At 48.6% G+C, this 14,237-nt stretch overlaps 1 protein-coding gene across 2 annotated transcripts in view; it reads right to left on the bottom strand.

The window, feature by feature from the left end:
- Window positions 1-14,237, bottom strand: part of ANGPT1 (angiopoietin 1) — a 409,517-nt gene that overhangs the window by 74,797 nt on the left and 320,483 nt on the right. For both annotated transcript variants that reach the window (XM_088450785.1, XM_088450786.1), the window contains exon 6: window positions 7,015-7,116. In XM_088450785.1, the coding sequence (XP_088306911.1) occupies window positions 7,015-7,116 (102 nt within the window). The remainder of the gene's footprint in view (window positions 1-7,014; window positions 7,117-14,237) is intronic.

Below are 14,237 nucleotides of genomic sequence, written 5' to 3'. Positions count from 1 at the left end.
ACTAAGGGCATTGCTACTGGGACATTTATACATGGGGCATTACTACTGGAGCACTACAACAGGGGCATTACTACTGGGGTCATGACTACAGGAGGCATGACAACTGGGGGCACTACTAATGGGGGTATGCATAGGGGGCACAATCTGGTACCCCAGACCTTGGTGTACTTGCGCATGTTGTGTCCTATATGTAAATACTGTATATAGAATATGTAAGTACAGTGTGCTCTGTGTATGTGGCAAAGACTAATTAATATAAACCATATTGTAACTGACTGATAAATTGATGCCCCACCAGAGTCTGGGGGCAGTTACCCATATACCTATATGTACTGGTGCAGGTAATATGCAGTGTGTCAGCAGCAGGTCACATGACACAGAAGCTGCGGGAACCAGCTGTAGGGGGCGCAGTAAGACAGTTACGTCGGTTACAGAGAGCCCTGAGAGGATGGTGAGGAAGGAAGGACTCGCGAAGCAACGCTCACCGGAGTTTCTGTGGACACGAGAGTAACGCCAGGAATCGGTAGCGCTGCGCATTACAACTGGCTGCTGAAGCTCCTGGCGGTGTGCCTGTAATCCGACAGTGATGTACAGCGCTTGTGGCCGGAGGTGGAGAGTGGAAGGAGGATCCCTTCTATGCGGAGGCCCGGCTGTGAGGCAGACTCTCCCTCCTACACGGGGGGGTGGGGGGGGCAGGGAGGTGAGCAGGGAGCCCGGTGTCAGAGCTGATATGAAGGACGGCGGTGACCTTATTAGCCGATCCCCATTTAAGGACTAAGATGAAAACGCCTGGAGAGGTCTGTACTCACACTAAGCACAGCCCTGCATTATAGCACTACCTCCCAACTACTACACAGTAACAGACAGCGCTCACAGCAGAGACTAGCTCATCTCCCCAAGCCATAGTGTTTCCGTATAAACAGGATAGTTACATCTGTTCCTAGGACAGCATTAGTAGAGCAAAGCAGCCTATAATAATGTACTGAGAGACTCGCTCAAGTCACAGAATAGTTCTCAGTCCTCATATTACAGTGATACGCCAAGTGCAACTCTTCACAGTGTTATGTGGTGGCAGAAAAGAGATAGTAAAAACTGTTTTAAGAATAATTTCTTTGCCACAAACAGAGCCAGCAGTTTATTTTCGAGGCCCTCTGCAGGGACACCTAATAGCCACTTCCCCTGGACACACAATCAGAGAATCAGATCTGCAACGTATGTGCACCACCTCTACAGATCCAGCGTATGTGCACCACCTCTACAGATCCAGCGGGGGGAATTGTACTAGAGTAAATATTGACTAAATTAAGTTTATAGTAGTCCTAAAGGGTTTTATGCAAAAATGCCTTTTAAGTTGTTCCTGTTCCCTCCAACCTACTAGTGGTTCGGTCTAGATAAGCCGTTTATCTGGTTTAAATTATAACTAAATGATATTTAGCAATGTGGTAAAGTTTGGTTAAGGTAACCTGCATTGGTACTGTCAAACCAGTTTTATGTCCTCAGGATCACATAGATCCAACAGGTGGTAATTGAAGAAAACTTTGGATCTTGACGAGTTCCCGTACAATAAACCTTGCTACATTGTTATGTGTATGTTGCTTACCCAGAAATACCATTTTGCATGTATTTTTATGAAATGTATTGAAACTATATCCCTAACATTATTTCAACTGTGCTAATGAGATAGTAATGTCAATAAATAGAGTCTTGTTTGACACTAATTGGCATAATTCATTGGCTGAAGAATCAAACTCCTCCTCTACTGTGAAGATAACCCTCTTGAGAGCTAATACAGAGAGTGACCGAACATCTATTCCTTCTAGTAAGATACCTGAACCTCACTTAACAACTCTACCCTACCTGGCGGGGTGTCACAACTGCATAAGGGGAACCACTCCTGGGGCACTGCATAAAGGGCACCACTACTGTGGGCTCTTCATAAGGTCCCCATTGCGCATACCCTCAGTTCATCCACATTTAAAAGGGGACCCCACATGTTTGTTGCGAAGGGGCCCTCACAGACCTTAATCCAGCCCTGATAATACATTGCAGGGATACTAATTATTTGAGGATATGGACCCCCTGGACCTTTCAGCCTGGACTGGTACAAGAAAATAGGGAGAAACATAATTGTGGGGTTCCCTCTATTTACCTATAACCAGCACTGTTCTGAACCCGCTGAGGTGGTCATACCACACAGCATAGGGACCCCCTGCCATCACATTAACCAGCCCCAAATTGGCCAGCCCAGAGCTGGAAATCCTCAGAAAGTGAGGACCCTGGAGAATCTATCAACCCGGGGCTGAAAGCCCGGGCCTCTCTCCCGTACCTCTAGAGGCGGTGAGTGCTGGAGGTAATGTGTAAAAGAATTAATATTGTTCTTTACAATGGAACTACAGGTTCCAGCAAGCCTGCCCCGGCATGCTGGCATTATTTACTTTTAACCCTAAGAAGCCTGCACATATCATAGAGAACCTGAGATTTGCTAAATCGTCAGAACATCAGTAAAGAGAAAAAAATGTAACAAAATTTACCTTGTAAATTGAACCCTAGTTCTTTAAATGTAGACATGGAAGCATCTTCAGATTCCCACCTTGGGGCTACAAGTTATCTGTAGAAGATTCCAGGCTTTTACTGGGCTAATTAACATGGATTAAGAGTTAGCACCGTTCCTAAACCCCTGGCAATAGGGATATTTAACATACAGTTTACTAGAGTGAACAGGGCCAGATCCAATAAACAATCGTAAAGCTCAGGATTTATTGTTAAAAGTGAAAATCTATCTGCATGTGTGGGTTGCCTTATCCAATCATTGATCACAACACTGAGCATCACAACTTATCGATAGAGTTTTTAATTGCAATGTTAGGTGTGTGGGTTTTGTGTGTAAAACAGACGGAATGGGTATGAAATACCGCCGGCTTCGATTCCCGTCAGCGGCAGCCCGACAGGAGCAGAGTGCGACGCAGCGGAAGCCCGACAGCGCTGGAAATCCCGATCGTGGATAGGTAAGTATCCACTAACCTAACCCCCGTAACCCTAACCCTCCTTAGGGGTGCCTAACCCTAACTTCCCCCCCAAGTGCCTAACCCTAACCACCCCCTTCCCCGATACCTAAACCTAAGTCCCCCGGGGGGGTGCCTAATCCTAATCCCCCCTCTAAGTGCCTAACCCTAACCACCCCCTTCCCCGCTATGCTAAATCTAAGTCCCCCGGGGGGGTGCCTAACCCTAAGTCCCCCCCGGGGGTGCCTAACCCTAATCCTCCCTCCCCCTAGCCTAACCCTAACCCTCCCGAGGGGGGTGCCTATCCCTAAGTCCCCCCCGGGAGCCCTAAACCTAACCCTCCCCCCCGCGGCTGTCCGCTCACGGCGCCCGGCATCACTACGATCGTGATGCTGGGCGCCGGTCTCCCGGCGTCGGGGAAATGCGGGCGTCTACATCTAGACGCCCGGCATTTCACCCTTGCTGGGATAAGACAGTCGGGAAGCCGGCTGCCGTTATATAGGCAGTCGGCTTCCCGATTGCTTCCCAAACAGAGAAAGCCTCAGAGCAAGGGGCCTATTCATCATCGAAGGCCGCATGCCCTCCGATGATGAAGTTTTGAACTCGCTGAGAAGGATACTTAAGTATCCAACTCGCAGCGGGGGAAACGTGACACCGGAGCAATTCATCATTGCTCTGGTGCGGGTTCAAATGCTCTGCAAAGCAGTTGTCCCCGTGGTTAGTATCGCAACTACTTCTGTAGCTGTGTTACTTACCTGCTCCCAGTCGTCCCGGCTAAAACCGCTGGGGAGGTAGTGAGGAGATGGCGGAAGGATCCGCTCAGATCCCTCTTGGCATCCCCGGAACTCCTTCCCATAGAAAGGAGCAGGGATACGAGAACAAGGGTCGTCTGAAGATGGTCTGGTAACTTAAATATGAGGAAACTAGCGTTTCCGCATGGTTACTGGGCCAATTATCGTTTGATGAATAGGCCCCGAAATGTTTATATTTTCACAGTTTTAATTTACTTGGGAACATATAGGGCCTGATTCAGACCCACTCGCGAGCGGCTGTCCGCTCGCAAGTGGGTCGATGTTATGCACTGAGCATGCGCACGACGGAGGGAGCTCCGTCGTGCGCATGCGCCAGACGCGACGAGCGAAGGAAAGTCCTTCGCTCGTTGTGTCCGATCAAAGGGGGCGTGCTGTCAATGTTGATTGACAGCACGCCCCCTTTGGTGGGCGTGTCGGGGGCGTGCCTCCCTGACGGGGGCGTTCCCACAACATTATCAGAGCCAAAATCACTCCCACTGACATCACTAGTGATGTCAGTGGGCCGGCTTCTGACGGGAGGCGTTCCCGTGGGAATGCCCCCGTCAGGGAGGCACGCCCCCGGCACGCCTACCAAAGGGGGCGTGCTGTCAATCAACATTGACAGCACGCCCCCTTTGATCGGACACAACGAGCGAAGGACTTTCCTTCACTCGTCGCGTCTGGCGCATGCGCACGACGGAGCTCCCTCCGTCGTGCGCATGCTCAGTGCATAACATCGACCCACTTGCGAGCGGACAGCCGCTCGCGAGTGGGTCTGAATCAGGCCCATAGTTCCTTATTTAATAACTGTAGCTTAATAAATATATACCACTTTGCTAAAGTAAACAGGGCAATTTTATCAAATATATTCCTCTGTGATTACATAATCAAAACTTCTCAATTTTCCATTAATTATATTTACCAGTTTCTGCTTTTTCTCCTTTAGTTAAGCTGCCACCTCAAGCATAAAATAATAATGGTATATCGCCAGCTATAATGACAATTTCTAAAAATACTATCATGCCGTAACATTTATCAAAGAATGTAAAACAGGCACACTATTATAAGTACAATTATTGTGTGATATGATTACTTGCACGGGACAGAACTAGCTCCAAAGTCAACTCTAGATATTATCATGGAAAACTATCCAGTGAAGTAAAATATAAAATAATACATTGCTAGAGAGCTTAAAAAAGTCAAAGCTGGCTGATTTCATTCACCATGCTATGCCTAGAACTGACCCAAAGCCGGGATTACCAGCCTTTGCTTGTAGCAATATCTCCCAAGATGAATTGCCTGAAAGCATGAAACATAACCCTGCAATGTTCTTGTACAGATTCAGATTCCCTGTCCCCTTATGGTTGTCACAAAGGCATAAGGTTATATAGTGGTATCTTGCACCAGCTGATTATTGTGTCCTCATACACCTAGCCTCAATAGACCGTGCAGCGCAAAATACCTGGCGTTAGTGAGCCACGGCGAGCGGTGTAGAGTCTTTTACGCATGGAATGGGAGTCTGTTTATGAACGGAACTGTGACCCCTATTCAATATGAGCTGAGCGGCGATACTGTTCCCAACAAATTTGGGTTACTTGAAAATGGGGGTCAGCATATTTAAAAGTTGCTAAAGTGTAGTTGTAAAAAGCGTGAAAAATTCACCTGCTGCAAGTACCTGCAATCAAAAAACACTTGGGGCATACTTGGGGACCCCCCAGAGTCATGTTTGCTAGTTTTTAACTTTGTACCCCAACTTTTTATTTTTCGCCCCCTTTTTCAAAATAATTTTTTGATCCTTAAGTGTTTTTTTTTTTAAATTTTGACACAGATTACCTTTGGGGTACTGTCTGAAGGCTGCAGGGGGGTTCCCGCAACGTTGCACCCCAAAACCCCAATTCTGCACTTTTTTCTGCCTGCAGTTCATAGGTGAAACTATTTCGCATGGTACATTGCATTGACTTTCCTCCTAGGCGGAAAGTCTTTCAAATTGAATACGGGGTAAAACCAAAACAGGCGAAAATGACGTCATCGGCGAAAAAAAATTTCGCCAAAAACACGTGAAAATGGCTTTTCGCTCCAAATTGTATACGGGCCTGTGTCGCATATCACATGGATCAGCAGGGCTGCCATTAGCCGGCCCGAGTGAAGGGGGCGTGGCCTAATCGTGGGAGCCGTGGCCGTGCCCCCTTAAAAATATAAAATGAAAATAAATAGTTGCAGCCATAGATGCCGACGTTTCACTCCCTCCTTCCGGGAGGGAGCTGTTGAGCTTTCTCGGCGGGGGGCAGGTCGCGACGAAAAGGGGGCGTGGCCCGGCAGTGACATGCATTTTGGGGCAGAGCATGGGGGCGTGTCATCGCGATCGCGTCATCGCTGCTCCGCCCCCTCTTTACAATGCCAGTTTTAAAGGCATTGTGAGGCAGGGGGCGGGGCCGTGATGACGCGATTCAGCGCGAATCGCGTCACTGGCCCCTCCGCTGCCGGGATTTTTATAGCAAGTGCAGGGGGGTTGGACGTGTCGCTGATCGCGGGAGGCTTGCCTGCTTTCCCGGGAGGTCGGGGAGCGGCACCCGATTTTCGGGAGGCTCCCGACCAAATCGGGAGGGTAGGCAAGTATGGTTGCAGCGCTGTGCTGCGCAATGGGGAGGGGGCGCTGTGAGCCCATCAGCAAGTGCAAATTCCAGGGGGGGGGGTGGGCAATCAGCAGCAAGCAGTTTCCCTGTGCAGCCCAGCACACAGCAGTGTGTGGTGGGCTGCTCAGCTGACATGAAGGAGGGGGTGGCAACAGACCTGGGCCCCCACCAAGCCCCTCTAGCAAGCCTGGGCCCAGGTAATTAGTACCCCCTCCGGCCCCCCCCCCTCCTGGCACCCGTGTGAATCAGTACAGACTCATGTAGCGGTTTTCCCATCTGATTGTAATTAAGGTGCACATCCTAGCAAAAAAGCCGCAGAAAACATACTCACCACAAGGGGAGCCGCAATGGACCTGGCGCGCCGAGAAGGGATGTTTGGCGCAACTGCAGCAATAGTGTATGAGGAAGCATCTGTATGTTATCCATACATTGTTATCTGCATCATCTTTGCCATGATTACTAGGATGTCTCAGTGACTAAGGGGTCTATTTACTAAGCTTTGTATGGAGATAAAGTACCAGCCAATCAGCATTTCAGTGCGAATACATCCCGTCCTTAGCATGAGCGTTCCCTTCCTGGTGGTCTTACCATTTTGTACTCTTTCCAACCTCTCTGAAAATCCACCGTTCCGTCCTCTCGGTGCTGAATGACCGTCCAGCCTCCACCTACGGACTCCATATTGCAATAAACCTTTAAGAAAGAGGAACAAGAGAAAGATACAGGTTCCTTTAGATGTAAAATGTAAAACCTTCAATATGGCTGTTGAATGCGCTGTAGTTATTATTGGCGTCCTGACGCTGGCTGCACACGCTGCACGGATGGCGGTGATCGCTGGAAAATGGCCCAATATCTCAGTGGGCGTGCCTCCAATAAAAGCGTATGTGAATGGTAATAATCCAGTCATATCTGATGGATTCATTATCTCACATATTGGTTTAAGAGGTATCAAACTATGAGGACCATTGTCCCTTGTGTACTGTTATATGCTGACTGCTGGGATTGCCCCCCGTTCACGTGTTACATATCTCATTACATTAATCATGTCGCTTGTTGGTTGTGCACACAGACAACATGTGACGGGATTAATTCTCGATCAGTGCAATTGCTCATGCAAGCCTAGATGTTGAAGTGTTACCACCCTAAGCCACTCGCTGACAATTCTTTAGCCCTCAGTGCAGCACAGGGCCTAAACCTGTGATCACTTTACATGTACTTTACCAGTAATTAAGAAAATCACTGTTTTTTTAAAATTAGTATTAATGGGATTAGTCGATGAAATAATGAGCAGCCCGCAGCCTCTTCAATTCTTCTGCCCTGAGACTGTTTGCCTATACGTGTATACATAAAGATTTTGCTTGTGTAGCCCCCCTTCACTGGAACGAGCTCCCTCACTCGATTAAGCTCTCCCAGACCTTGCAGAGCTTCAAACGTACACTGAAAACCCACCTGTTCATCAAAGCATACCCTTCCACCACATAACCATGTTACCAGGTCTATATCCCTCCCGCCTCAGCCATCTCTACCTAGCTTACTTCCTGCACTCAGGTCCCCCTCTACACACTCTTGCCTCATACCATCTGTCTGTCTCCCCTCTCCCCTAGATTGTAAGCTCCTAGGAGCAGGGTCCTCCTCCCCACTGTCTCACAGCCCTCTTCTCTAGCACTTTTATGACAGCCTTCACCTTCCCAGCTGTACTGTGTATGGAGAATTGTGCTGCTAATTGTTACTTGTGCTCTGATTATAATTTGGTTACTGTATTGTAATGTAATGTTCTGTGTACCCTTTACTGTATGTATGGTGCTGCGGACCTCTTGTCGCGCCCTATAAATAAAATGTAATAATAATAATAATATTTTTTTATATATATATATATCTATATATACACAGCATACTCATTTATTTAATAGTTACAAAACACTAACGTGCTAGTTACCATAAATATATGGTGCATATATGATTGCATTGTCTAATAAATGGCGTGGACATTTGCTATAGCTCATTAGCAGTGAAGCTACATGCTAATTCAAATTGCCAGAACATGTACAGTACTTAAACTTTAAGAGCCTAATTTGTATTCATCGCACATGGCACATTCTATAGCCTCCTCTAATCTATGCTGCTCTTCTGCCTCATTTGCATCTGTGTAATGCTAATTTGCATATTTGATAATTGGGCAGCAATGAAAGCACATTATGCATATAGCAGCGCAGCCAATGTTTAGTGACGGAAATATTCATTATGTCCCCGTTCTTATAAGGGAATATTCCTGATCAATTATGAGAGCAATTTATACAGATAAGTAGCTGGTTTATCACTTTGATTAATTATGGAAGTATGGCATCAAACTCATTATACAGATAAAGGCAAAATATACCATGACGCATCTTTATCCAGTTATAAATTTTTGTTTTCATACCACAATCACGACCAAGGCTACTAATGTGATCCTTATTGTCCAGGGCTTCGCTCGGATCGCCCCGGAGCCCCTAAATTTGGGTGGGTTCTGATCTCTGAGATCCGAACCCGCTCATCTCTAATTATAAGTGACAGTGACAGCACTCTGTAACTATAGGTACTACAATTAGAATGTATGAACAAAGGGCCTGATTCAGAGCCGGACGCTCTGACCAGAGCGCTCGCTCTGAATCAGGGCCCTCCTCCATTAAAATGGAGCGTCCTCCTGGACGCTCGTATAGCTGTGGGTCACCACCCACAGCATATACGAGTGTCCAAAAAGATGGTCGCGATGGTCTTGACCATCGCGACCATCGGACTTGCGACGGAGACCCTGCGGTAGGGTTTCCCAGCCACAAGCCCTGGAGTGATTTTGGCTCTATCAGAGCCAAAATCACTCCCACTGACATCACTAGTGATGTCAGTGGAGCCGGCTTCAGACGGTAGGCGTGCCCCTGGGAACGCCTCCGTCTGGCACGCACGCCCCCGGCACACCCACCAAAGGGGGCGTGCTGTCAGTCACCATAGACAGCACGCCCCCTTTGGTGGGAGACCCGGAGCGGCAGCTTGGCTGTCGCAGTCCGGGTCTCGCGTATGCGCACGACGGAGGTCCCTCCGTCGTGCGCATGCGCAGTGGGGAACATCGACCCACTTGCGAGTGTACTGCCGCTTGCGAGTGGGTCTGAATGACCCCCAAAATCCTCCTGCTGTCATTTGCAGGATAGCTGGGTGCATCCTGCCACACTTCTCATCCATGCTGGCTTTAGCAACGTTGGTACACCGAACACCGCAAAGAACCGCTCTCTCGGTAAGAGCAGTCCTTTGCGATGGAGGGACCAGGGGCGTAGAGAGCCACGCGGGGCCCCGGTAAAGAGGGAGCGTGGCCTAATCGCTGTGCGCCGGGGAGGGGGCACTGTGAGCCCCTCAGCCCGGCGCAAAGCCAGAGGGGGGCGCGATCAGTGTGATCGCTCCCCACTTCAGGCATATGAGATTGCTCTGGATGCTGCTTAGTAGCCGCAAGCAATCTCCCAATGCAGCCCAGCACACTGCTGCAGAGGGAGGGAGGAGGGAGGAAGTGAGGGGAGGGTGGCGCCAGACCCGGGCCCGGGTAAACTGTACCCGTTCCCCCTCTCTTGGCGCCCCTGGGAGGGACTTCCAGGTCTATGACCCAGAAGCCCCTCTGGCATCCTTCTGTGCATGCGCAGAAGGACGCAGAAGCCATGGGAGGTTCTGCAAGGGACCTGATTGGAGATATAGGGTAACGCCAATCAGGAGATGGCATTACCCACCACAACCGAGCCCCCCCTTGTGTGCTTCGCATTCCTGGGCTTGGTGCATATGAGAAATGCGGCCAAACCACCTTTTCGGTGTTTGATCACATTTCTCCCTTTGCCGCATCCCGCCCATAGACAGATTTGCAGTGCACCGACGGCCATTGCCTTTTCTTTTTTTATGAATACCAGTGGCGCACTCAGGGGGGGTTCTAAGTTCCCAGAAACTCTTCCCTGACTGACCAAGGGTGCGGTCTACTGCTGAGATTTACTGGTCTATAAGGAGAGGGAGGGGTTAATTTGATACACACAAGGAACCCCCCCCCCACAAAAGCCTGTGTTTGACCATGGATATAGGGCCTGATTGTGAGATGTTCGCTAAACCCACTACAGCTGCCAATTTGTACTCAAATGGTGCAGCCGCCGATATTTGTATTGTGACGTCCACCGGTGGCTTTGCAAATCCAAATGACTCCTAACAAAGACGCAGCATCGGCCACAGATCAGTCGATTATCGTACGTCTGAGTAACCCCACGGTGAGAATGGCCACACGTAATGAGACACCGCAGCCATGTTTACTGCGTACGGGATCACAGATGCAGCCTGTGACATAACTACGAATCAGATCACCGATGATCGCTGCGTCATAGTGTACAATAATGCCTGTAGGTCATAAATAGTGACTTATACATGTGAGACATCTGTACCCTCACGAAAAGAATTGCCTTGGTTTAAATGGAACATCAGAATTTTTGTGATAAAGATTGTTCTATACATAAAGGGCCTGATTCAGAGCCGCTCGTAAGCGGCCGCTCGTTCGCTCCGAGCGATGTTCGCACAACTGCGCATGCGTATGGGTTGTAATACGCATGCGCGAACCAGTCATTACGGTCGGAAATTGTGTGCTCGCAAAATAGCGAGTGCCTGCTAATTTGAGTGACAGAATGAGGCGTTTGTGGGTGGTAACAGGGGAAGGTGCTTGAAAACGGGGAGTGTAGATCCGAACGCAGGCGTGCCAAACGGTCAAAATGGGCGTTTTAAGGGTGTGCATAATTAACAAAGCAGCGTCATCGACTACGTCACTAGGTTGTCTTTTAGCCTGAACTGCTCACATGATCGTAGTAGGAAAATGCTACCACAAGCACTGCGAACAGTTCAGATGCCTTTCGATGTACTCGATTAATCTAATAAATAGCGGAGGTGACGTAGGATGCGAGCGGCCAGGGGGCTTATTTTAAAAAATAGCGAGCGCATGTTTCGTTCGCTTGTTCAGACATAGAGGCGTCAACAGACCGCAAAGAGCGAGCGCTCAATTTAAATATCCGGCCCCTTTTTCTGAACGAGCGAGCGCAAATAGCGTCCGGCTCTGAATCAGGCCCAAAGTACGTACGAATGGGTAGAGTATCCGAGTTTCACTGCTTCCAATTATCAGTAAAATCATCACTGCTTCTATTAAGTATTTCCCATATACTGTACTGTAAACTGTGTGAATAGTGCAAATGGTGTTCCAATGAAAATATATGAGGTATGGCCACATTCCAAATCCACCACTCAGGACATATAATAAAATTCCTTTTACAGGGAGAAACTTGCTATATGACCCACTGCTAAGAAAGGAAATCTCATTGAAATAATAATCTTTGCCTGTGAAATGGAAGGTGGTTTTCACATGTGGATACAAAACAAGGTACACAGGTGGTATAGACAGCCGGCATTCAGCAAGGGAACGCCTCTGTATGGTTATTATTCCTGATATAAACTGAAGCTGAGTGGGATCCAGTCATATAAAAGAAATCTCCCTCGCCATTGAGGTTACATATCATGGGCTACAGTGTATGACAGGGAAAATAACTCGTTTTAGATCAATGAGGAACCAAAATAATTTGCTTTCCAATCAGTAGTGATCTTATCTGATAACTTGGAAGTGGAACGCAATTTGTCAGTAGGTACAGTCATCAACTAGCCATGCTAAGTGGGCAGCACAGTGATACATTACTGTGCATTGCTGCATCACAGTGCTGGGGCCAAGGCTTGGATTCTGAGAAAGGCCCTATCTGTGTGGAGTCTGTATGTTCTCTCTTTGTTTGTTTGGGATTCCTCTGGCTTTTCTGGTGTTTTCCCATACTCCAAACCTATACATGGTAGGTTAATTAAGTTCTGATGCATGTGTCCCTGGGTATGTAGTAATTCTGAATCTCCGAATGTCAACAGTTACGTTATGTCGACAGTTGATTAGTCAACAGTCACAATGTTGACATTACAGATTTAGGGCTAGAGATAGGACTGATTCAGCATCGATCGGATTTGCAGGGCTGCACGCAGGCAGCTTCGCAATTTCGATACTTGCAATAATGCAAATGCAGCAGGAGGTGTATGAGACCCCCTGTATGACACCCCCTGCTGCATTTGCAATCCCAACACTGCGACAGAGGTAGCAGGCTGGGATCACCCTCGCGACCATCGGTGGTCGATGGGCACGATGGTGGACGGCGCCAGGCCACCAGCCAGCTGAGTAAGCCTGGCTGGCTTGCAAGGCCAGGACACTGCGTTGGTCGAGCCAATCCATGGCCTTGCCACTCCTGGAAAACCGGGCGGATGCACCTCCATTTCTGGGAACACCGGCCGTCCCTGCACTGCCCCTTAAATGCCTCTGTCTGTCAATCAGGCAGAGGCACAGAAGGGGCTACGAGCGACTACGCAGGACCCATTCTGCACACTCACAGAATGGGGCCTGCGCACACACAGATTCCTGATAATAGGGCGTCTGCAATCAGCAGTGCACTGCTGAACCAGCCCCTAGAAAACGTTATGTCAACATGTCAACTATTGAACCTGCACAATGTCAGCATAATATCCATGTCGAAATTCTGAATGTTGATAGTACCACACCCATATCCAGTGCTTAAAGTGCTCCTCCACCTACTCACCCCCCCACCCCCCACCATACTGGGGGTGGGATGCACTAACCTTGCGAAGTACATCCCGCCATGCTACGCATTCCCACTGATTGCGTATGTACTAATATATGCGATCAGTAGCGCAAAGGACAGCTCTTCCGATAAGAGCTGTCCTCTGCGATGAGCTCTGTGCCGTGGACTTCCGGGTTTATAACCCGGGAGTCCATCTGCGCATGCGCAGAGTGATGCGGCGTCTGTGGGGCATGCTGGGAGGGATCCGATCGGATCCCTCATAGCAGCGCAAGGAGGTAGAAGCCCATAGGCTTCTATAGGGTAACGCCAGCCTCCGCATCGGAGACCCGGCGGCCAGCTGATTGATACTGTACATACAAAAAATGCGGTAAAACCCCGGAAACAGGGTTTTTACCGTGTTTTCCATTTAGTACATCCTGCCCTGGGCAGTGTTACTCTGGGCTCTATTTATTAACATTATTTTTACTAAAATAAAGTGATAAATGTTTTTTTGTGTTTTCACACCCTTTTCACGTTATTTTAGTATCACCTATAGTTATTACAGGGCAATTGGAGTAGAATTCGTAAAATTCTACTCCAACTCCTAAGTATCACTTATTTTTAGTAATCAGATCGCATTTCCCATAATTGTAATGGGAAGTGTGATCCGACCAAAGTTACTAAAAATAAATTGTAAAAAAATATTGGGGAAAGCCCTGTGATAATAACGCCACCTGGAGGAGGCGTTATCCAGGGTCTCCCCCAGTTACCGGCCTCCTACTCTGCTCTAACGGGGAGAGCAGAGCCGGAAGCCGGCCCCAGTGATCAGCTGTGTGGTCTAAACAGACCCCACAATGATCTCTGTTAAACAGACCACAAGCTGATTCACTGTAAAAAAGTTAAAAAAGTAAAAAAAAAAATGAACTTACCTGACTCCAGGGACCGGTGGTCTGGGCTCCGGTGATGTCTCCCCTCTGGTCCCATCAGGTGATCGGGTCCCAGTGCAGTATGGGATATCACCTGACCGGAGGAATGGAAGACATCACCGGAGCCAGGATCATGCAGGTAAGTGTAATTAATGGAGAGAGGGGGTTGCGGGGGGCGGGGCTTAGCACCGGGGGTAGCAGCGACGGTCAGTCGGCGTATGCGCGGGGCACTAGTCACGGTATTTTTTTG

The sequence above is a fragment of the Taudactylus pleione genome, unplaced genomic scaffold, assembly GCF_031769625.1.
Source record: "Taudactylus pleione unplaced genomic scaffold, aTauple2 ptg000524l, whole genome shotgun sequence".
NCBI classification, from domain to species: domain Eukaryota; kingdom Metazoa; phylum Chordata; class Amphibia; order Anura; family Myobatrachidae; genus Taudactylus; species Taudactylus pleione.
Note: the sequence above shows the minus strand (reverse complement) of the source record. Positions and strands in the feature narration are given on the sequence as shown.